This window comes from Dysidea avara, chromosome 4 (genome assembly GCF_963678975.1).
Source record: "Dysidea avara chromosome 4, odDysAvar1.4, whole genome shotgun sequence".
Taxonomy (NCBI): Eukaryota; Metazoa; Porifera; class Demospongiae; order Dictyoceratida; family Dysideidae; genus Dysidea; species Dysidea avara.
Genome location: NC_089275.1, coordinates 23,173,904 through 23,198,136, shown reverse-complemented (window position 1 = coordinate 23,198,136; position 24,233 = coordinate 23,173,904). Strand labels below are relative to the sequence as shown.

At 36.3% G+C, this 24,233-nt stretch overlaps 1 protein-coding gene across 1 annotated transcript; it reads right to left on the bottom strand.

Moving 5' to 3' along the window:
- Positions 1–473: 473 nt before the first annotated feature.
- LOC136254410 (uncharacterized) lies at positions 474–24,169 on the bottom strand. Its single transcript, XM_066047102.1, has 8 exons — positions 23,116–24,169; positions 22,713–23,065; positions 15,439–15,483; positions 10,032–10,082; positions 9,930–9,977; positions 9,776–9,880; positions 7,804–7,837; positions 474–873 (listed from the first exon to the last, which is right to left on the bottom strand). Exons 1-7 carry the CDS (start codon positions 24,167–24,169, stop codon positions 7,805–7,807), a joined length of 1,689 nt encoding a protein of 562 aa, XP_065903174.1. The 3' UTR covers positions 474–873; position 7,804.
- Between the last annotated feature and the right edge of the window lie 64 nt (positions 24,170–24,233).

The following is a 24,233-nucleotide window of genomic DNA, read 5'->3' as shown; positions in this document are numbered from 1 at the left end:
TACTTTTATCATAATATAGTTCAATTTAATGAATAAAGTGTATGGCTCAAAAACTGTGCAACTAATAAGATTACATCATAATGTGTGACGTGACTTTACTGATTATTATTGATATCCTTTATGTTTAGTTGTGGGTTTTATTTTCCCCCCCTCCAGGCGAAAATTGTGTGGTAGCTTAATCTATATGTTCATGAAATAAAAGCCTGCAAGGTTAAGGCTAATTTCTTTTTTCTCTCTTCTTTTAAAGCTCAAACCATTAATTTTGAAGTTAATACTATCAGTGTTAACAAATACCAATGTATTGTTTCCTTACTATTGAATGCACTTTGTACTATAAAGTTTTGATATATATATATATATATATATATCCAACTATAGACAATGTACCATAATTCATTTTATTTTTGTGCACACTGTTTTCATGATTTACATGAATGACTGCTCTATTAGAGTAGTTCAATCTTATTTAAAAATTTTCGTTTAAAGTTTCATACAAATTTAGTATATGAAAATTATTTTACAATGAAATAAAAGCAAATTACAGTATAGCATGCTGTGGTCAGTAGTAGTATGGCTTCAGCTAGGTGATTACAATAAGTCACAAGTACCCAGTGGTGGTAGACCAGGCGTGTACTTTCCAAATGTGCTGGCTAGCTTATAATCAAGACAAGTGTTTATTCAAATGTGGCCTTTATACAAGGAGATAATATTATGGCATATGTCTTCACATATTGAATACAAAAATAAACACCAGCATAAATTAAATTGATTACAAAATAATACAATGACTACAAATACACTTATAATACTATATGCATAATCGTTATCTTCTGGGTTATATAAGTAGAACAAGAGTCCTGCACGATTGTAATTCTGTGGAGGAGATAATGACATCCATATACGTAGTATACTTACTGTGAATGAAGGTAATTATATAATACAGTTACTGTACCAAGAATGAATAATCAAGACAAACAGTAGTGTGTTGTGCAGCCAAGAAAGCTGGCACACCACACCGTGAATATATTGACAGGAAGAAAGAAAACAACTTTTTTCACACATGCATATAGCTCCATGGCCCCTTCTCCATTTATAGAGCAATCACCATGGGGTAAAAAGCGTACAAAAAATGTCGTAAAAAAACCTTACCAGAGTTCGAACCAGGGACCTCCATACCTAACACCTGCATCCTTAACCACTGCTACCTTGGCTGATCACTTAATTTCTGCTTTATAAATGAAAATTTCTAGTTTAAATCTGCTTATGATCAAACATTTATAATTTTATAGATCTACCAATAGAAATTCTAGAACATTCTATGTATGTTCTATTAGAAATCCTCAAAAAATGTGCACTCTATTAGAGTATTACAATAATATTATTAAATATTGAATTAATCATGCAATGAAATACATTTATAAGTCTGTCTTCAATAATCATCATTGTGTCTGCATAGAAAAGAAGAAGTGTGAGTAAAAACAAACCTCAAAGTCAGCCATAGGCTGATTTTGGGGCCTTATAAAGTACAAAAAGAAGTGAAATCCATACAAAAACAGCCAAGCTGTGAAAAAATGGTGCGGCCTTAAAAAGCTTGGGTAAAAAAGTTGTGAAATCAAAGGTGTCGGCCAAGAAATGCATGGCTGCAATGATGTTAATGCCAAAAATTTTTAATAATGGCTGTGTGCATTGTTAGCATTAACATCATTGCAACCATTTCTTGGTTGCCACCTTTGATTTCACAACTTTATTACCCAGGCTTTTTAAGGCTGCACCATTTTTTCACAGCTTGACTGTTTTTATGTGGATAATATAATGTAAATGACAGCTACTGTTATTACCATTCTATAATATAAAATTCTGATATAATACGTATGTGAATGGAACTGCAAAAAGTCCGTGCCTTATCAAATTTCTTTCATCTATAGGTAGCTAAAGGTATTCTCACCTGAATTAAGTTGCTGTCCTGGGAGCTGAAACTTTCAAAGCTGTACAACCACAAAGTGGGAAAAATATTGTGGGCACAAAACAGATTTTAATGCTATTCTGAATTTTATTGCGTTACTAAAATGTTCTTTTCCATTAACACCTTCCTTCATTGTAAAATGGACATACAAATATGTAAGGTTTTAAAATAATTTGCACATATCTATTAAATGCATTCTACAATAATTTTAATTCAGGCTTGCACGTTCTTACAAATATAGCCATATTATGTACTATGATAATAGTCATAGCTATACAGTATAGGGTTGTAAATAGTCTGTCTTCTAAAAACCTGGTGCCCAAGCAATTGATTCTATATCCCTTGCTGTAAGTACATATTTAAGTACAGCATTACAAATTAAGAAAAGTACATAAACAAGCTTTTGTAACCAATCTACAAAGTCAGCACAAGGAAGCCAATATACATGTACTACTGCAATTCAACGCCTTGCACTGTCAGTAAAAACAAGTAGGACACAAAGGTAAGTCCAAGATACAATCATTGTATGTATTGCAGTATGCCAAAATTTATTTTACCAATGCTTTACAGCACAAATGCTGAAGGTCTGTAGGACACCTGGTCCTACAGCCTGCTCAAAGACAAAAGGCACCTGTTGGACTGAAGCAGTGTCCAACAGTGAAAAATTAAACCCATAGCCTTAGCTGTTATTGAGTCATGTTGGTATGAAGGCATCAGTTAGTCAGTCAGTCAGTCAGTAAAAAAATCCAAATAATTATACAATTGGAAAATAAAGTACACTTTTCCCTTTGGTATCATACTGTACGTTAACTATATTTTAATTAAGCATACAAACCACTTTAATTTAATTTCATACAACAACCTCGGAACTATATCAGAGCAGTCAGCCAAATACTTTAATAGAACAGTCACCGCAATATACAACACTATTGAGAGTTGCTGAGTATGAAAAAACCATGCATGGACACACTAAGGATATTTTGCAAAAGATCTTGTGTATGCCATTCTTTAGGTCCGTATTTGCTATAGCTATGATTGTCACTTATCCCATACAATTTGTGATCAATGTAGCTCAATGTAGAAAGCAGTATATGATTTAGATAAACCACTCTACATCAAAATTTTCAGTCCTAAAATATATACAATAGCTTTAGTTTAGGGTGAGGGGCACTATATACCTAATATCCTGGTGCACCCCCCCTTGCTAAACCCTGGATCCGCCTCTGGCATTATAGTCTATTGAGAAAGCTAGGCTTTTCATTTTCATAGACATACATACTAGAGGGACATGCCTTATTAAAGGGAATGTGTCTTTTGTACTAGCCTGTGCTGTCATTTTCATTTATTACAACATACATTCCACAGGAAAGCTGCTTACAACATATTCAGAAACTGGTTTCACTGAATTCACTTGTATGCTGAATTGGTACTATGTTGGCACAAAGTATATGCGATATTAATGTTTAATGCAGAGTGGTCTTATAGAACACTTTAACGCTGCTTTTTAGCTGCACAAGTGCAGGTTTGGACAGACATACAGTTGTACATGTATACACACAATTAGTGATTGCAAATAAATTTAATCATGCAAATCATTGCATGAATGCCAAAATTTTTTCAAGAGATGCTTAATACCAAATAGAAACTTAATATTTTTTTACATACGATACTAGAGATATGTACTTCAAACATGTAGCAAGTTGCATATGAATTACATAATTAATTGGAAATTAGTAGCAAATTAATTAGGTGCCACAACATTATATGTGGTATTAATGAAATTTCACTGCAGTATATTTAGAGTATAGCTAGTGATTTATATAACACAATAAACACATTTTATGTATCCTGTATGTTATAGTTAAAGCATCGCTGCACGTGTGTACGGCACTTGGGGGTATCTTGAGGCAATTATAGCACTCAGCTTTACCTTGTGCTGTATTAGCCTCTCAACACGCCCCCTTGTGCTGTATTTTCCATAGTGTATTTTTCGTACACACAAGCACAGGCAGTGTTTTAGGTGTTTTATTGTACTTCCTGGTTGTCTTGCTCAGAGTGATTTTCTTGGGTACCCACATTGCTTCAGTTTTCGGAGACCAGACTATCATCAGTAAGTTGTCATATAATCTATTTGCAGTTGTATTGGTAGGCTAGTTTTATCATTTGACAGTGTCACGTACATGATCCATTGTGCTGTCTGTGTGGGGTTGTTGTTTCAATTTTCCATGTCAGACTATCAATAAGTGTCCATGTAACCTATTTCTAGTCATAGAGCCAACTGGTAGGATTGGTTTAGCAATTTACAATGTCATGCACATGATTGTGGGGTTGTTTTTGTAACATTCCTTACATAACTATGCTGTATAACTGTACTGTATTTAAGGATGGTCTTATTGATCAGTTGTGTGCCACATGCCTAGAAATATCTGATTTGTAATACAGCAATATCCCCATGCGAAACAGCTCGGCTATACAAAAATGACGTGTCTATGAAACTAAAAGTAACTGACAACTAAAGGAGCTAATATCTGGTGAGGCCAAGTAATGAATGTTAATACTGGCAACTAACAATAATTTATAAAAATTTGGTCCTTTATCATTGACTTGTGTAGTTCCTAATCAATTCCCTGTAACTCTTATTGGCTAGTAACTTTGCCACATTTTTCTCCTCTACAATGACTAAAGGTACCAATTTACTAACCAATTAGAGTTAAAAGGGACTTAATTAGGAATATAGTCAGACAGATTTTTGTAAATTATAGTTAGTTGCCAGTATTAACATTCATTTCTTGGCCTCACCAGATATTAGCTCCTTTAGTTGCTTAGTTTCATGTACACATCTTTTTTGTATAGCTGTATGGGAGTATTATTGTATCACATGGAAATCACTCACTCTGGCTTTTCTAGGCATAACATGTGGCACACAATTCATTGATAAGACCGTCCTATGGGATACACTCTAAAACAACAATTTAGACATTAAAGTAAAACAGTCTTTATAAAGAGGTGGTCTTTTTTAGAAGGTAAGTGAAATTACCTAATAATTATTGTTTCATTCCACCATTTCATTACAGATGCCCCTGTATTTGCTGAAGCATATTGTGTTTGCCCAATTAGCCACATAACTGTACTGTACGACTCATACGTACAGTTATGCAGCTAATTGATGCAATATGAAAAATAAAGCACGCAGCAGCACTTTGATCCTCCTACGCTAAGTACAATAAGTATGTACTAGTATATTAAAAATTATAAAATTAAAATGAAGTAGGGATCAAAGTGATAAAAAGTAGTGAAACAAGAGATGAACAATAGTAGCTATTACAGCATAGCCCAGATGGAAATCTCTACTTTGGCCTACTATAACTTTGGCATGGTATAACAATTATTTTGTGTTCAATGCCAAAGTAGGCCAAAGTAGGAATTTCCCACTGTGCTATGCTGTAATAGCTACCATTGTTCATCTCTTGTTTCACTACTTTTTATTGCTTGGATCCCTACTTCATTTTTAAATTTATAATTTTTAATACACTAATTTTAGTTTTTTTTTGTTAAAGTATACAGCTAAACATGTGACTGTTCTATTAGGGTGACTGCTGTATTAGAGTATCTCGAGTCATATGTGCTTGCCCAAAAGGGGTGCGGTCATTGTGGTTTCGATTGATGATTAGACTAGAGTACAGGTATAATCTAGAATCAGCCTACCAACTTGAAGGTGTGTGGTCACAAATATAGCTAGCGTAAAAGGGGCATGGCCATTGTGGTCTCGATCTATAGATCGATAATATGTAGAATAAAGAATGGGCGTGATCTTGTGACCTATCGTGGAGTATTGGTACCTCGAACTCTGTACAGTAGCATAGTCTAAGCACCTTAAATAATTTTGTGGCATTTATTATGCTGCTTAATAAAGAAAGTGTTGATATGGAAAATTAACACCTTGATATGATTTCGTTGGATGAAGAAGACAAGTAGCCTGATTGAAGATAAAAGAAAAGACAAGGCACACAGGGCGTAAACTTGTCGGAATCCCAAAAGGGACATCCCACCAGTGAGTTTGTTGTTGTGGTGTAAAATGGTGACCATGTGCTGCTTCGTTTGGGCTCTAGGCTTGCAACTGTGGTCAGTGAGTGAGTGAGTGAGTGAGACGAAATTTCGAGTTTTGACAATTAAAAAAAAAAAATTCTATATCCGGCTGCCAGCAAGAGTTTTCTTGTTTTTAAGGCTATATTTGATGTTAGACGGACTAATATTATTCTGTAAAGGTGATTTTCGTCGTGTAAGTTGAAGTTTCTAAGCTGGTTTTTAAAGGCAGTATTTTTGGTGATGCGCATCACTTGTGATGCAAACCCTACTTAAACAGTACTACTGTACTGTTTGATAAAGGGAAATTTTATGGCTTTGCTAAAAAAATATACTGAAAACAGATGTTTTTAAAGTATATAGTATCAGTACAAGTGACTGGCTGATTGAAAACCAACTGTTTACATACTGAACTGGGTATGTGCCACATAAAATTTTAGATACATCCCTTTGGTATGCGGCGAAACAAATCTCAAATCAATAAAACCTATACACCATTGGATTCACCTGTTCACGGAGAGTAAGAAATCTTTGTTTCTTTGTTTCATGTTTATACAACAAAAAACACTTGAGTTATGGGCGCCTATTTATGATGCAGTAGAAATAAAAGTTTACCATCGTTATTTTATTGTTAAAATGGCCTTCGTCTTTGTGCATATGAAGGAATTGTCGGAAAAGCACTATATTGTGATGGATGTGCCAGTTCATGGTGAACAGATTGAGCTAAGTTCCATCTTCTTATTCATGAGGTATGATTGATTAAGTGCCTGTAATTTATTCACGGTATAAATTAAATTTCTTGCTGTTCCCAATGGTGATGTCACGATATGAAAATTTTAATATCATGATAATCATGATATTATGCTACTTATATCACGATAGTCACCATATATTAAATGAATACAATATGTTAATATTTTCACAGGACAAGTTTTATTCAGTCAATTTATAACAATGATTTAAACAAAGTTGACACTTGTATTCTATGCTTCACCAGAAAAAAGTCTTCATATTTTGCAAATATAAAGTCACTTTTCACTAAATAATTTGTGCTCTTTTACATCACAATTTAGACTCTATTTAGGCTGTTTTGGGTGGGTAATAAGTCTCATATACTCCACCTTGTGTTCTAATATACTCCACGCCTTCAAGCACAATATAACATACACTCAAAATCTAGGTTTATCCAATCACTATGCATTGTTCACGCGCAGTGATTTAATGAGTGCTATTATTTTTTCATGTGAGGACGCATAGTTGCCATGGTGCTATTATTATCGCAAGAAAACCAGCTGCTCTTGCCGAGCCTACAGCAGAAACAGTCGTGGTTGAGGTAAGTAATCTGAGTATAATGTGAAATAGAGTCTAAAGCAGTTATATGGGCACAATGTGGAGTCAATGAAATTTATAAACCCTCAGGCCCTTAGTAGCACCCTTACTTTGCTCGTGTGCTACAGCCCAGGACTTCGGGTTTATAAATTTCATAGACTCCACATTGTGCCTGTATAACTATTATATATCTTTTTCTCTATCACAATTATCATGATATACAATATATCGTGGTATCACTAGTTCCCAATGTCTAGTGCTATAACTCCAAGACTATTCATCTTAAAAACTGAAACTTTGGCAGTTCCTTTGTTGATATAGATGACAGAAGAGCAACAAAATTAAATTTGAAAATGACCAGTTTTTGCTTAGCTGGTCACACACACAATAATATAGTCATTGCACTCCATAACATTATGCGTAAATACCTTATGTATTGTGTGAATCTTCTTCATCACTTTCCTAGTAATGTTAATAAGTATAATAACAATCATCAAAGGATAATGCCAATAGAAATTTTCATACACAAATATTTTAAGAGGTTTAAGTAAACAAAATTAATTATGGATTCCCCAAATAAAATGGTGTTTCCAAAAAAATCACCATAGAATCTATATAACAAAGTTGAAAAGCTGTCTATATGTCCATCTCGCAAGCTACTGCACATATTGGAGCAAGTTTTGCACAAAACAAAGTGCTCATAATTTAAACATAAAAATGATGCTTCTAACTGCCATCATTGTCATTTATAACACTTTGAATGCAAGGGTGTAGAGCAAAACTCGCTGGAATTCTTTTTGTAAACTATATGCAAACTGCACGTAAACACCTAGCTATGCCATTCAACTTATGCATACTTTAATAAACAACTTTAACAAGCAATTTTTGTGTGTGGGAGGTTAGCTTAGTGGTTATATAGTGCATGCCTTTGATAAGCACAATATCTTGACTATAGATTGAAGTATGAGGAATAAATGTCCACTACAGTACATCTATATATCTGCAGGTGTAAATGACCTACTTTTTTAATTCTATAATCCCTAATCAAATTCTTACTACTTGTTAGAAAAACGTAAATGGCTGTTGTATTAGGGTAACTGTTTGATTAAAGTATCTCAAGTGAGCTGCTTGCTTACGTGATATTAAATTAAATGGTCTGGTCCTCCATGCCTTGTTTTCACCATGCTATCATTATAATGCCAATAAGAGGGCATGGTTGCTGTGTTTGATTGCAATAAGTGCAACTGGATCATTAGAGGGTGTGGTTGTTGTGTCAATCTCTGTAAATGCAGCTAGATAGCATGGTTGCTAGTTCAATTGTTTAAGTTCAGCTAGATCATTAAGGGTATGGTTACTGGTTACCATGTTCAGTCATTTTAAGACTACTAAGGAGAATGGTTGTCATGCTTTGTTTTAGTGGCAACCTTATTGTGAAGCTGCAGGTATCTCTACTGGGCATCTACTACCTCTTTATACTCTACCGTAAGCACTTCACAAATAATTTTGCAGCATCTAAATATGCTTCACAAGGAAAATGTCGATACAGAAAATTAATTCTTGATATGGTTTCTTTGCATGAAGAAGATGATGACTAGCATAATTGAAGAAAAAAGGATAGCTACTTGTTGGAATCCCAAAGGCCACATGCCAGATGTGAGATATTGTGGCATAAAATAGTGGCTGTATGATGCATTGTATAGCCTCTAGTGGCTGGCAGAGCAGAAAAGCCAAAACACTTTGTGCTTTTTGTTGTGTAAAGTATTTCAATGATGGTGGTGGAATTTTGGGAGGCATTATTTTGTTTTAGGGGTAATGCCCACTATAAAATTGGTAGTTAGTCAGAAGAAAATTTGTTGAATAAATGTTTTTGAAACTATTGAAACTTTTTGTAAGTGTTTGGGATTGCTTTTAAGCCTAACCAATACTGCCAAGCTGTTACACTGTATGAAGGAAAAGATAGGCTGGTATGTTTTGGACAGAAAAACCCAAACCTTCATGATCCCTACCATAAAGTACTACTGTACTGCATGATGGTATACTCACTGCAGTTATTCTGATTGTAACATGTACGTACATACAGATATCCTTGAGCAAGCATGAGATTTGCCTCAGAAAAAAGGCACGTTCATTTTTCAGGTCATACGTAAGTCCCCAATTATCATTTACTGGTACAAAACGTATGTACAGTATGTATGTATATATGTTTCAATTATTGCAACCATTCCATGAATTGTTATGTAAGGGTATCTTGGTTTGTAGTACACTCTGCAATAACAATGCTAACATTTCTTGGTTATTTAAATAACAATGGTTGGCTTTAGTCTATGCAATAGTATTGCCACGCATTGGAAATCCTGTACACATGCACATATATGTTCATTGACAACAAGCTAAACTTACTAGTATTTTTCTATATCTGATGAGCCTTGGAATCCCAACATCCAATGATTGGTCTTCTTCAGATTGAATATTACTCTCACCACAGTCTTCATATAACATGCCACTCTGATATACATAATCAATGAAAAATGTAAAAATACTGTAAGATACATACCTCTAATGATGCCTCTTCTTCAGGACTGCTACTACAGCTGCTTCTGTCCTATTATAACAACAAAAATTATAATATCTAATTATAATGTATAATGACTACAACCAATGATTCTCCATCTGGTTCACAATCACTGCCATCTTCATCTTCACTGTCCTGATTTCCATAAAAAACCACATAAAAAACCACATAAAAAACCACTATCAGATACATACTTAAGTGCTATTAACATGCATGTAAGTGCAGCAGAGCCTATGTTAATGATCAACTGAATTAACAGTTGCATTTATGTAATGGACATGGTCACGAGGTCCCAAACATTTTCCATACAGTTGTATGCATTGTGGTCTGCATTAAGCGGTCACCTGTCTAATGCGTACTAGTATTTCAAAGAAAATTTAATTTAAAAATGAAGTAGGGATCTATGCAATAAAGGTAGTGAAACAAGAGATGAATGATGGTATTACAGCATAGCTTGGTGGGAAAGTCCCTACTTTGGCATTGAGTAAAATAATCAAACAGTACGTTAGTACTGTTTAAGTAGGGTTTACATCAAAACTGACGCGTGCCACCAAAAATACCACCTTAAAAACCAGCTTAGAAACTTCTTATGTGATGAAAATCACCTTTACAGAATCAAACGTATGGTAGTACTGTTTAAGTAGGGTTTGCATTAAAAGTGAAGCGTGCCGCCAAAAATACTGCCCTTATAAACCAGCTTAGAAACTTCTTATGCGACGAAAATCACCTTTACGGAATAATATTAGTCCATATAACAACAAATGTAGCGTTAAAAACAAAAAACCACTTACTGGCGGTTGGATATAGAATTTTTTAAAAATCGCCAAAATACGAAATTTCGTCTCACTCACTCACTCACTGACCACAGTCGCAAGTCTAGACCCCAAACGAAGCAGCTCATGGTCACCATTTTACGCCACAACAACAAACTCACCGGTGGGATGTGCCTTTTGGGGTTCCGACGAGTATACACCCTGTGTGCCTTGTCTTTTCTTTTATCTTCAATCAGGCTGCTTGTCTTCTTCATCCAACGAAACCATACCAAGGCATTAATTTTCCATATCAACACTTTCTTTAAGCAGCATAATAGACGCCAAAAAACTATTTAAGGCGCTTAGACTACGCTACTGTATGGCCCCCCCCGACTGTATGGAGGTACCAGTACTCCATGATAGGTCACAAGGTCACGCCCATTCTTTATTCTACGTATTATCGATCTATCAATCGAGACCACGATGACCACGCCCCTTTTACGCTAGTTGTATTTGTGACCACACACCTTCAAGTTGGTAGGCTGATTTGAGATACTCTAGTCTAATAATCGATCGAAACCAGGAATGACCACACCCCTTTTTGGGGCAAGCACACATCTTTGCAGGCTGACTAGAGATACTCTAACACAGCAGTCACCCTAATAAAACACTCACATGTTTATAGCTAGCTGTATACTTTATTATAATAACAGAAAAACTAAACAAACTACTATATTAAAAATTATAAATTAAAAAATGAAGTAGGGTTTCAAGCTATAAAAAGTAGTGAAACAAGAGATGAACAATGGTAGCTATTACAGCATAGCTCAGTGTTAAATCCCTACTTTGGCATGGTATAACAATTATTTTGTGTTCAATGCCAAAGTAGGGATTTCCCACTGAGCTATGCTGTAATAGCTACCATTGTTCATCTCTTGTTTCACTACTTTTTATCACTTGGATCCCTACTTCATTTTTAAATTTATAATTTTAACATACTAGTTGTTATGTAGCCAATGTGCCAAAGTAGGGACTTTCTATCAAAATGAGGCATCGTCAGTCTTTCCCATCAATGGGTAACAGGAAGTTTTATGGTACGTGTAAATAATTCACATTTTGACACTTGAATCTACATATTTGTTAAGCATTTTAAAATACAGTCAACAAATTGACCAAATTTGTAATTTGTTTTTCAAAAGTCTTAAAGCCCACTGTGTGGTTGGCAAGTTTCGCACCCTGATATATTGTTTTACCATAATCTTCATGCAGTCGAAGTAACACCTCGATTGTTGGGAGCTTTTCAAATGAATTTGTTTTCAGTTTTTCGGCATTTTTTTGGTAACTATAACAATACACAGCTCACTGTTTTGCAATACTTTGCACAAAATTGGAAGGCAATAAATATCATGGAACATTGCACGGCCTATTAAAACTTTCACCGCAGCTTCAATTTCTGCCTGTCTACGGCCTTATTTGTTTGTCCTAACTTAAAGTGGTTTATGAAATATGTACAGTATGCTCCATACCTTTCAATAAAAAAAACAGATCAGTGCTGAAGAAACGTTGTGAGCCATGAACCTACGTAGTTCCACAATCTTGAATTGGATGATTTCCACCCTCAATTGTAATCTTTGATTCCTCAAAACAAACCTTCACTACGTATGCCATCAAGTTCTCTACACTTCTTAGGCAATTTTGTGTACAATAATAAGTTAGCATTAGCATTGCATTGCATCAATTTCGTGGAAAAGAATGAGAAACTATAGTACTGCTTTTGTTATAGAAGCCACTAACCTTCAATATACAGTAGTGGTGTGCAATATATTGAAAAAATATTGATATCGCGATAATTTGTCAATATTGCTATCGTATCGATTTTTGATACTGCTTTAGCAGGTTTCGATATTTATTGAAAAAACAATATTTTGCAATAATCATCAAAAATACCGAAGAATATTTTGATAAATCTTTGGCATTTATTGTGTGATTGCACAATCACGTTAGAAATGAAGGTTGGTTCTGTACAATCTAGCCACTTTAAAAGCTTGTCTACCAGTTTTCTAGGCTTATTATTAGTTCTATACAATAGTTTTATTGTGTAAATTGTATTTGAAGCATATTTATAAATATCGGCTCCCCATTCAATTACTCCACCCACAAAATTAAAAATTGTTAGACTGACATGCATAGCATGGCTATGTCACTGTACCGCCAAAGATGGCTACTTCTAGTGTTATTCAATACACTCCAATTTCAGCTCTGAATACAATGGACAGAAGAAAACGATCTAGAAGTTTGAAGTAGCATATACCATTGCTAGAGAAGGGACTGCTTTTGCGAAGATGAATACTCTTTGTGATTTACTTGAGGGACAAGAAGTTAATGTAGGTGAATGTTATAAACAAACATGGCACGTTCTACATTAATTTTGTTGATTTCATTGCTGATGATTTGCAGCTAGGTTTAATAAAGAATCTACAAAGTCACAAATGCACATAGATGGCAGCACTGATGCTACTACTGTTAGAAGAAGAAATACCTTCCTAGATGTCAGTGACAGTGATGGTGCTGTTCATGTAAGAAACAATTTTTTTGTGTGTTTGACAGCCTACAACTACTACTATTGGCCTAGCTAAGTCAGTGTGTAAGCAAAACCCTGTCATACCAGAGAAATTGATAGGATTTGGATGTGATGGTACCGATGTTAATATAGGTATAGGTGATAAAGGATTAAGGAGAAAGCTTGAAATTGAAAGGCCATGGTTTATTACCACCTGGTGCATGGCTCACAGTCAGCTAACATTTAAAGATGAGCAACACAGACCTGACATGTAGTTGACATTGTTGTCACACTTCATAAATTTTAGCCATGTCATCGTCTGCACCAATTTATTCTCAATTCTCCATTTTGCACAGGAGACACTAAAACTGCTCATTTTGTAGAAGAAGTAGGGCTAGAACTTGGTCTCTTACAGTACCGCCCAAACGCAATGTCGCACTCGCAACTTTGCTTGAGATTTTTAAAATCACTAATTAAGGGGTGTGGCAACTGTTTTGCTTGCGATTCTTGCGAACAAAACAGCTGCCACGTTGTCTTGCAAGCGAAACAGTTTCCACGCCCCTTAATAAGCAATTTTTAAAATCTCGAGCAAAGTTGCATGTGTGAGTGAGTGCGACGTTGCACTTGGGCGGTACCGTATGTATGACATTTTTCTCTTACATGTACAGAATTCTGCAGACATCTAAGGAAATTGCCTGTTTATCTGTTTACCACAGATTATTTTGAGGTCTGCAGTCACACGTGTACAAATAATAGCTATGCTATAACAAAAAGTTGATAAACTAGTAAAATTAAAAATCATTAATTTTAAAAATGAAGTAGGGTTCCAGTGATAAAAGTAGTGAAACAAGAGATGTTAGTTAACAACATAGCTATTAGAGCTATGAACCTGATAACAAATTCAAAACCAGTTAACTGGTGACCAATAACTGGCAGTTAACCGGTTAACTGGTTTCTGTGTAATACAGTGATACTGGCAGACATAATGGTACTCAACATGCCTGCTGGAAGCTTTAGGGTGGTACCAAAGTGACCCTCAATGGGTAGTTGGAAAAGGCGGATACGGTTGGACGTGAACATGGACGTGGACATGGACACGGACATTTTCAAAAAGCACCTTTACATTTATATAACAGTTATTTTTCATACCTAACGCTGTTTTTACAGCAGTCTTCGCTTCCAGACCCAGGAATCGATCGTTTCATAGCGCTTATTCATTTATAAGCACACATGCGAAGGATAGACTAGTACTCTAAAGACCATTATAGTGTTGTATACGTGCTCTAGAAATCTAATTTAGAGTCACAAAGATTAATGTAGCATGTCCCAATGTAATCTCGTAGGCCAGGTCCTTCAAACTCTCAACACTCGGTATAAGCGCCTGTGCCTTATACTGAAAGGTGTATGATTGTGGATTTGGCCTACTAAGCTAAGTTGCATGGGGCATACAAGCTAATCTCTACAACTATATAACTCTGTATTAGACTTTAGAACATGTGTATAACACTATATGATCTTTGGCATGCTGTGGAGTGCTGGTCTAGTCCTTCGCACGTACACTTATAAATGGATAAATGCTATGAAAAGATCGACGCTTGGGTCTGGAAGCGAAGACTGCTGTAAAAACAGCGTTAGGTATGAAAAATAACTGTTATATAAATGCAAAGGTGCTTTTTGAAAATGTCCATGTTCGTGTTCGTGTCCAACCATGTCCGCCTTTTCCAACTACCCACCATCAACATCCTGTCTTACAATAACAATTATTACAATCACACATTTACACATGCTTTGAGGTTATGTATGTTAACACTTGTCAGCAGGGGTAATTTATGGTTTACCAAGTGGGTGGGCAAAACCAGTTAAAAGGCTTCTTAACCAGTAATTGGCTGACCTAGACAATACCGGTTAATAACCAGTTTTTTGCATACCAGTTCACAGCACTAATAGCTATGTGGGAAAATCTCTACTTTGGCATTGAACAAATGGTGGTGACATAGGAATTTCCCACATAATTATATCTCTTGTTTTACATGTGGCACATACAGTATGGTGACTGCTCTATTAGAGCATATTGATTGTGTTCTGAATTAGTTATATCATAGACACTCACGCTTGCATGATATACTACATATACATTTGTGCTTGTGGTATAACTACTACATACATTTATTAACTGTACCTCTATTAATTGCTCAGTAGCAGCATCTTGTATGTATTCTTCCTCCTGTTCACACAAAACAAATAAAAATATCATACAGTATGGTCAAGAGTTAATAATAAGAGAGGAGAGTGTCTAATGCCGTATAGTCCTGTAATAGATGATTTCGCAGAAGTTAAACGGCTTCTTTTCCACGTAACGTACAGACTGGCTAGTATATTTTTGCATTTAACCACAAAGGCTATCCCAGATACAAGGGCGTGCGTTAAACTCGATGTTCAAGTTCACCACAAAGAGCATTGCAAGTGTGGCTGTTAACCTTGAAGATAACTCTGGGGGAGAGCGTCTGAGAAACCAATACACACTGAACCAAAGGCGGAGTATCGCTTCGAATTTTCACTGCGTCGCCATGTTACCCTAACTTTGACCATTCTTGAATTGAAGGAGCACTGTTCCCTGTACATACAGCTCAGTCTTTAGTTCAGTCTTCGAATATTCTCGAGGATTCATCATGGTGCAGCTAAACAAATTGCGGTAAGGAAACGAACAAATACTAGAACCCTATATGTTACATGGAAAGGAAGCCGTTTAACTTCTGCGCAATCATCTATTACAGGCCTATACAGCGTTAGACACTCTTCTCTCTTATTATTAACTCTTGGTATGGTAGTACTCAATAGCAGGGATTCTCTCCAAAGAAAAATGGTGTCTCCTTTAAAAACCATGCTATAACAACTTTCATATAAATATTCAATATGTGACCGGATCTGCGAAAACCCGACATAATGGCGCATTTTTCAAATTCTTTATTATTGAATATTTATAATCTACTTAGCCAAATGTATGATCTGGCCAAGTTTTAGCCTTGTATGCCAACAACTTTTGGAGTTATAGCCCTACAAAGTAGCAACAACAGAAAGATCGATTTGTACAGTAAGTATTGGAAAAATAAATTACATGCGCTTACAAAACGGCTGTAACTTACAAATGCAATGCAGTACAGAGTTACAACTTGCACCATTGTGTTTGCCATGAATAGGGGAGTCCATTACTGCATACGTTTTGTCTTCTATTACCATTCTTCACTGCATACAGAGACGAAATCAGTAAAGAATAATCGATTGCGTACAATCGTTTCGAAGTGAAGTAAACAAAAACGCCCATAACTTACGTATCCTTTAGTCTACTGCAACGAAACAAAGATTGTTGAACTCCTCTTGAGCAGGTGAATATGATGATATCCAGGTTTTTATCATTGGACCTTTTCTTCACAAAGCATTTAAATTTTTTTTCAATTATGCATATATTTTACCCATTGCAATCAATGGCTTATACTGAAAATTTAGGCTTGCACCATTATGTTGGGTTTTCGCAGATCCACTCACATGTGGTCAAAAATATTTTCACATAATAGTCTTAGTGTATTTAACATTGGAGAAGTACTGATTTCAAAATTACAAGGTTCTGACTACTTGCCAGCCTGTCCGAATCAAAAGGCTAAATGACACATCATACGACCGTCATAGTACACTTTACTAACAAATTCAGGTGTAGAAAGTGCCTTATCAGGTTAAGACAAATGTCCACTCATTGCATCTTGCTTTCACTTTTCATCTATATATATCAAGACACACAGTAGTGTGTCGTGCGGCCCAAGAAGCCGGTGCACCACACTGTGAGTATATTAACAGGAAGAAAATGCAATTTTCACACTTATGTAGCTCTGTGATACCTAATCCGATTGGAACCAAATTTGCTAGAGATGTGCCAGCCAGTTAGGGGAGTCCACATACCAAATTCGAAGATAATCGCTTCAGCCATTTCCGAGATACGAGCAAACAAAATTACGTTTTAATTTCTTCGATTTCTTTTCTACTTCTTCATTTTGCACACTTCGTAAAATCATTCTGCCATAAAATACGAATGTGTGCTCCAATTGGGCTGAAATTTGGCACACTTAAAGGGCTCATTAAGGTGGATCTCAGTACCAACTTTGGTAGAAATCCGATGAACATTCATGGAGTTATGATCAATTATTTGCATAAAATAAGGTCGAAGGTCTGTCACGCCCACAGGGTAAGCCCCTCGAAGGAATGAGCTGAAAATTGCTATGTAGATGGAGTAATCATCGTAGGAGTGCCTTTTTGTGGTTTGAAAAGAATCGAAATAAAGACCATAGAGATATGACACAAAATCCAACCTGTGTCACAATTACACAATCGATTTTTATTAATAAAAAAACTATTAGTTTGCCTACTAGGCAAACCGCTTAGAGCAAAAATCGGTGTGTAGCTGGAATAGTCATCATAGAAAGTCCTTGCAGTAGTACAGAAGAACCGGAGTACAAACCACTGAGTTATGATTCGAAAGTCAACTACGTGTAGCAAATGCAAGATCGAGATATTCTAATAGAACAGTCACCCTAATAGAGCATTCGGCTTAGTTTATAACTTACTACTCCATTAAAGAATTATTTTACATTGCAAGTTATTCTGTAGCGAGTTCAGCTACAGTTAATCTTATAGACAATTCAGCTAGAAACAAGTCACCCTGTAGAGAGATCAGCTAGAAGAAGTCACCATGTAGAGGGTTCAGCTACAAAGAACCACCCTATAGAGAGTTCAGCTGCACACAAATCACCCAGTAGAGAGTTCAGCTACATTTCAAGTCACCCAGTAGAAAGATCAGCTGCAAAGAAAGTTATCCAGTAAGGATTAATTGAATACATAATTTGTACATTTACTGATAAAATCAGAATTAGTCAAAGTATTTATAAAATCTGCTTCATTTTTTTCTTCTTCTTGTGGTAAAGAAAAAAAGATAGGTTAAAAAGCCCCAAAGCCGGCCATAGTTTGGGGTATACAAATACAAAAAGAAGTGAAATCTAATCCAAAGCGGCCAAGCTGTAAAAAAAGGAGTGCGGCCCTCAAAAAGGCTATGGTGAAAAAAGATGTGAAATCCAAGGTGGTGGCCAAGAAATGGCTGTGATGGTAGGTTAATGGTAAAAATTTTAATAATGACAATTCAGGTGAATTTTGTGCCAAGACCAAGCAGCACCAAACTCACCTGAATTGTTGTTATTAAAATTTTTACCATTAACCTACCATCACAGTCGCCACCTTGGATTTCACATCTTTTTTCACCATAGCCTTTTTGAGGGCTGCACTCCTTTTTTACAGCTTGGCTGTTTTGGATTAGATATATATATATATATACCACTTTAGCGCGGGCGTTCAAAGGCACCGCTCGGTGTTTAACTCGCATATTGCCCGGGCAATATCATGGGAAAGCGGTTTGCCAATGACTTTGATACCCAGCCAGTTCAAAGAATCGATGCGCTTTGACTCGTTATATTGAGCGACATAGAGCTTTGTATTGTGGGACCCGGTTTTGTAGAGGTTGCTAAGCTTAGTACATAGGCTAAGATAGAGTAGTTGGTTGTTACTAAAGGATAATGAAGGCACAAAATAATTGTTTGGGCGATTGTGGATGCGTATTTCTACCCACCGTGTATCAGCCTTTGAACAGACCACGGAACAGCAAAGCTACTACTGCTACGTTGAAATAGGTTAGTAACTTACAGTTCTAAGTACTTAACTTAATATAATAACTTACTGTCCCAATAGCGAAGTTAGTTGGCTTAACTTAGTACAAAAATGATAACAATATAAACTCCATCCCACAATCGCAAGTTTTCTAACATTGCGTGTTGAAGCATAGCAACGTATTAATGACGTTTTAACGTATGGACAACGTTTTGATGGCTATTAGCCCACGCTATTAAAACCACAATCGATCTTCAGATGCTACTGTATAAAACAAATGGGATGAGTTCTCATTAGTTCTTTCACCTATTAGGTGAGTGCGCCCCAAGTGATATATATCACTTGGGATTTTGCTGACATATACAACCGCAGCCCTTGGGCTTTGGGTGTATATATCAGCAAAATCCCTCGCAGCCATGGTATAACTATTACACATACCACTGTCACACCTCACTTCAAAGGGAAGAGAAGATGTATAAGTGGTATAATAGCACTGCTCAGGAATGCAGTAACGAGAATAGGAGGTAGTATATACAAGTTATATCCCTCCTAGGAGTGATATAACTTGTATATACTACCTCCTATTCTCATTAATGAATTCCAAGCATTCTCAGAAATCATTTGATTTTTTTGATGAAACTGTGTGATCTCCTCTCCTTTAATATAGCGACACTTCACAGGATCGATAGAGGGTTTTAGTTTTTGTAAAGTGAGCCAAGGCATAGATCATGGACTTGGGGAAGAAGATAGTTCGTTGTTTTACTGAATGAAGAAGGTCACAGGTTAGTTTATATTAAACATGTTACATTCAATAGTCACGTGGGGATGTCCCACAGACACAGGGTGTAGCGCTTAATTGATTTGGCCATTAGTGTTAATAGTATTCACTACTTTAGTTTATTCATGGCTAGTAAAGTAAGTACTTTAGTGTAGTTGAATCGTCTTTACATTGCCATTTAGACACCTGGTGCAATGTCTCACACGCGTAGTGACTGGGCGTGGCGCTTAATTGGCTAGACCATTATAGCGCTGTAAACATATTCACTGCTTTAGTTTATTCACGGCTAGTATAGTAAGTACTTATAGTGCACTTAAGCTTCATTATGAGCTGTTCAGCTCGTATTTGGGCTTCCTGTGTTTAATTGCGTACCCACAATCGAAGCGATCTGCATGCTCGTGACAATACACTTACGTTCGGCCTCTCAGCAGTGCCTTGTCGTTGTTCTTACGACGTTACCCACCATCAAAAGTCACATGGTCCCATATAAATACACTCGCAAAGCATTCCAGCAATTTCCATGTACACTTGCAGGTGATTCACCCAAGTGGAATATATTAGTTGTAACATGGGCACTTGTGATTTGCCTGAAATATACACGTGTGTATATTTCAGGCAAATCACTCGTGCCCATGTTACAACTACTACATATTATATAGTTATACAACGGCTACGAGTGCTCTGCCTGATATAAACGCACTTGCCTTCTGGCCTAACGGCCCTCAGGCTCGTGCGTTTATACAGGTAGAGCACGAGTGGACGTTGTATAACTGTTATGTACCACTCACCTAATAGGTGGGGAGAGTCTCACAAGACAGCTGTAACACTTATAAAGGCCAGGTTTCTAACATCAATTGTGGGTAACCAAGCCAGACGTTGCGATGACGTTCCCCCTGCAGTACTGCAGCCACCCGAGATATTGAAAGCTAGTACGCTATGGGATAATTATATCACTAACCTGCATTTGCTGTTCGACTCTCATCATGTACTGCTCAGCATGCCAGCGTGCCATATAGACTAAGCACCAGATTAATCACCATAGTGATTCTCTCAAGCGAAAAAATAGACGGTTTAAGTAAACAAAACCTAACTACTAAACGATACTCTAATTCTTACTATTAACACTGGCTAAACTCGAATCTGGTGGCATGACAAAACTGGTTCCCACAATCGAACATAAAGGTTAGTATTATTTAGAATATATTTGTTTTATTGAGTCATTGTACAGTTTAATCTGGGCTAAGATGGCACCAGACTAGTAAAGTGTATAAGTACGTTTATATATGTAGACTAGAGTTGTGGCCACCCGCATTGGCTTTTCAATCGCCATTGGCTGCTTGAAAACATTATACGTATTGGTGACGTTATGGCCCACAATCGACCTTTACATGTCAGGCTATAAAAGAATTCGAGTAATCTTTGAAGTGTCTTTCCACCTATTAGGTGAGGTGTCATAGTGGTCTTCGCCACCGGCACTTGTGCTATGCTGCACAAAACCGCAGCCAGTTCAATATCTGTATATTGCACTGCGGTCGGTGCATTATACCTTATAATGCACTCATTGTGGTCTACAAAACTGCAACCAGTGCGTTATAAGTTATAATGCACTTGCTGCGGTCTGCAGCAGTGCAATATACAAATTATAGCACTGGCGGTGCCTTTGAACTGCCCACGCAGAGTGGTACATATATATATATACATGGCCAATTCTACTAGTTATCATATTCTTCATGTGAGAAAACAAATTTGTGAATAACATTTTCCTTACAGGTGTGTATAATAGACTAAAGAAAAATGTTTGATGCTACTACTACAAAAAATAATAATATGCTTTGTTGGACCAATTTTCTACTCACTAATTGCATTCTACAATGCGGCTATGAGGTACCATGCTTTTGGTAATAGATCCTGTGACAGTGACGCATTGGAATTCCTGGAGAAAGAAGCACCCACTAGCTTAAATATGGTGGCCATAATATTGTATGGCTTATCTCAGTTGTTTCTACACTTTGTTGCTACAATTCTAGTACCTTTATTAAGTGCAAGCCTATTGATTATTGCGCATTTGTTTTAACTCAATACTATCAAACTTGCAATAGTGAATTACTGCCAACCTAAGTTTAATAACCCAAGTTGAAAACACTCTGGATAGTGTGAATGGAGTATAAGAAAAGCATGCTAATATAATAAAGTAACTGATTTGGTATCAGCTAGTGGGTAAAGGATCAAGGAGGTCACTACAGGCTAGGGATGTCATGATATAGAATTTTTTATGCAATATGTCACAGGCATCTATGTCACGATGTATTATAAGTCACGGCACAACTTGCTCTAGCAAAATGTGTTTCCCTTTGGTTAATTTTCACAAAGTATCAATGCTTTCTAGAGTATAATACACCAAATTTTAAAACCAATATTCAATTTTGTACATCAAATTTGTGTGCTATTTTAATGTCATGACATAAATGGGCCATGACATACTATGTCATGGAATTTTGTGCCACTATTATATCGTATGTCACGACTATTGTGGCATCCCTACTACAGTGTCACTCCCCTGGGCTGTAAAATGTATCACCAATCTGCAACGAAGTGGTGATTATTATTACAAGCCAGCGAATATACGTAAACAGCAACTTTTAGCTCCCTCCTTGTGCTTTCATCTAGCCTAAACTTCATTATGACTACAAGCCATGTGATTAATTTGGGCTGTGCAGACAACAATTTACAAATGTGCCAAGAAAATAGAAAGAGAAGTTCCACTGTAGGTATTTCAAAAATATTTAGGATCAATGCAATGAAAAGTAGTGAAACAAGAGACATGATGGTATTATGCTATGTAGTTATGGAAAATCCCCATAATACCATCATGTCTCTTGTTTCACACTACTTTTTATCATATTGATTCCTACTTCATTAATGATTGTTAAACACACTAGATGTGTGCATGGATGCATTTGCTAGACACATACTTTAGCCTGCTTCCTGTCTTTCAAAGCATTGATGATTTGCTCAATTTCATCATCTTCATTCTTAAACTCTTTATCTACCTTTACTGTTAGACACTTTTCGTTACTTGAAGCTGCTTTAAGCACAGCACGAGCTCCTTCCACAGTAATGGGATTATCATATAAGCAAAATTCTGCAATGCTGCATTTGAGAATTAAATTATTTGCTAGTAATTTTGCTCCATTAAAGCTAATGCCACATCCATTAATATGTAACTGATTTAGTGAGTGACTGACAAGTGTGTTGGTCAAGTTTTCAAGCCCACTATCACCAAATTCATTGTAACTGATATTTAGTGACTCCACCAAGGTGCAATCTGTAAGCAAAACATTAAAATGCATATTTTTTATATTATACAGAATTTACTTTTCATAACTGTCATCACATGTGTTAACCCATTAGCAGTAAGACAATTGGAGCACAGATCTAATTGTAGTAGTACTTTATCTACTTGTTTTGAATAAACCTTTCCTAACATCTCAGCTCCCTTATCACCAATGTAACAGCCCTTCATTTTTAGTCGTGAAACTTGCTGACACGACAGAACATGACACACACAAAGGCATTCATATGGTAGCAATGAGTTGTAACTAACATCGAGCAAGAATGGTGTGGGTGATTCTACTGGCTGCTGACTCTCATATAAACATAATATTGCTGGCAATACATCATCATCATTGTCCTCGTCGTCCTCTTCAACATCGTCATCCTCTTCAACATCGTCGTCCTCTTCAACATTGTCGTCCTTATCAACATCGTCATCCTCATCATTGTCGTCATCTTCCTCATCACTGTGACTATTGTTATTCGCTATTATTTTTGAGTGAACAAACTTCATTACATCATTACAAGCCAATTCCGTCATTCCACTGTAGAAAGCAAACATGTTACTAAAGTTTCTATAGTGATTCTTAAATAAACAGAATTGCTCTTCTGGTTGCAACGTTGATATGTATACTGCACTCAAAAATTCTTGCACAGTATAGTGGAAAAAGCTGTAAGTGGTGGTATTTACTGGTACATTACGTATATTTGTGACCTTCAAAAGCCCTAAACCATCAAAATGAGGATTAATATTAGCACCAGAATTAGTGATATCCTCTTTAGTAAACATCAGTTTTGGATTGTTCTTTTTAGCCCATCCATCATCTTTATTACTAAAAAATCCAGAAAATGCTAACTTGCTGAGTGAAAACACTATATTTATTGCTTTCTTGGAAATACTTGGTAGCACCTTGCTGACTGCTTCTTCAGTAACACTTGTAGCCACTACCATTGGTGCTACCTGTTCACAGTTTTTACTCAATTGTCTCTCCAGTGACATCACAATAAATATTTGATACAGCTTAGTAAGCGTAGATGGAAGTGATTTCTGTTTACAGCAAAATATGTCTACCAACATTGAGAGAGACAAGGGCATGTAACATAGGCTGTACAGCAAAGGATTCACTTTCAAGCAGTTAAAAAAATTATCAACAGTAGGA

Coding starts and splice junctions, on each gene's coding strand:
- LOC136254410 (XM_066047102.1), bottom strand. CDS start 24,169: ATGCCCTTGTCTCTCTCAATGTTGGTAGACATATTTTGCTGTAAACAG. Junction 23,066..23,115: donor TGTGATGACAGTTATGAAAA/GTAAATTCTGTA, acceptor TTTTGCTTACAG/ATTGCACCTTGGTGGAGTCA. Junction 9,881..9,929: donor AAGAAGAGGCATCATTAGAG/GTATGTATCTTA, acceptor TATGTATATCAG/AGTGGCATGTTATATGAAGA.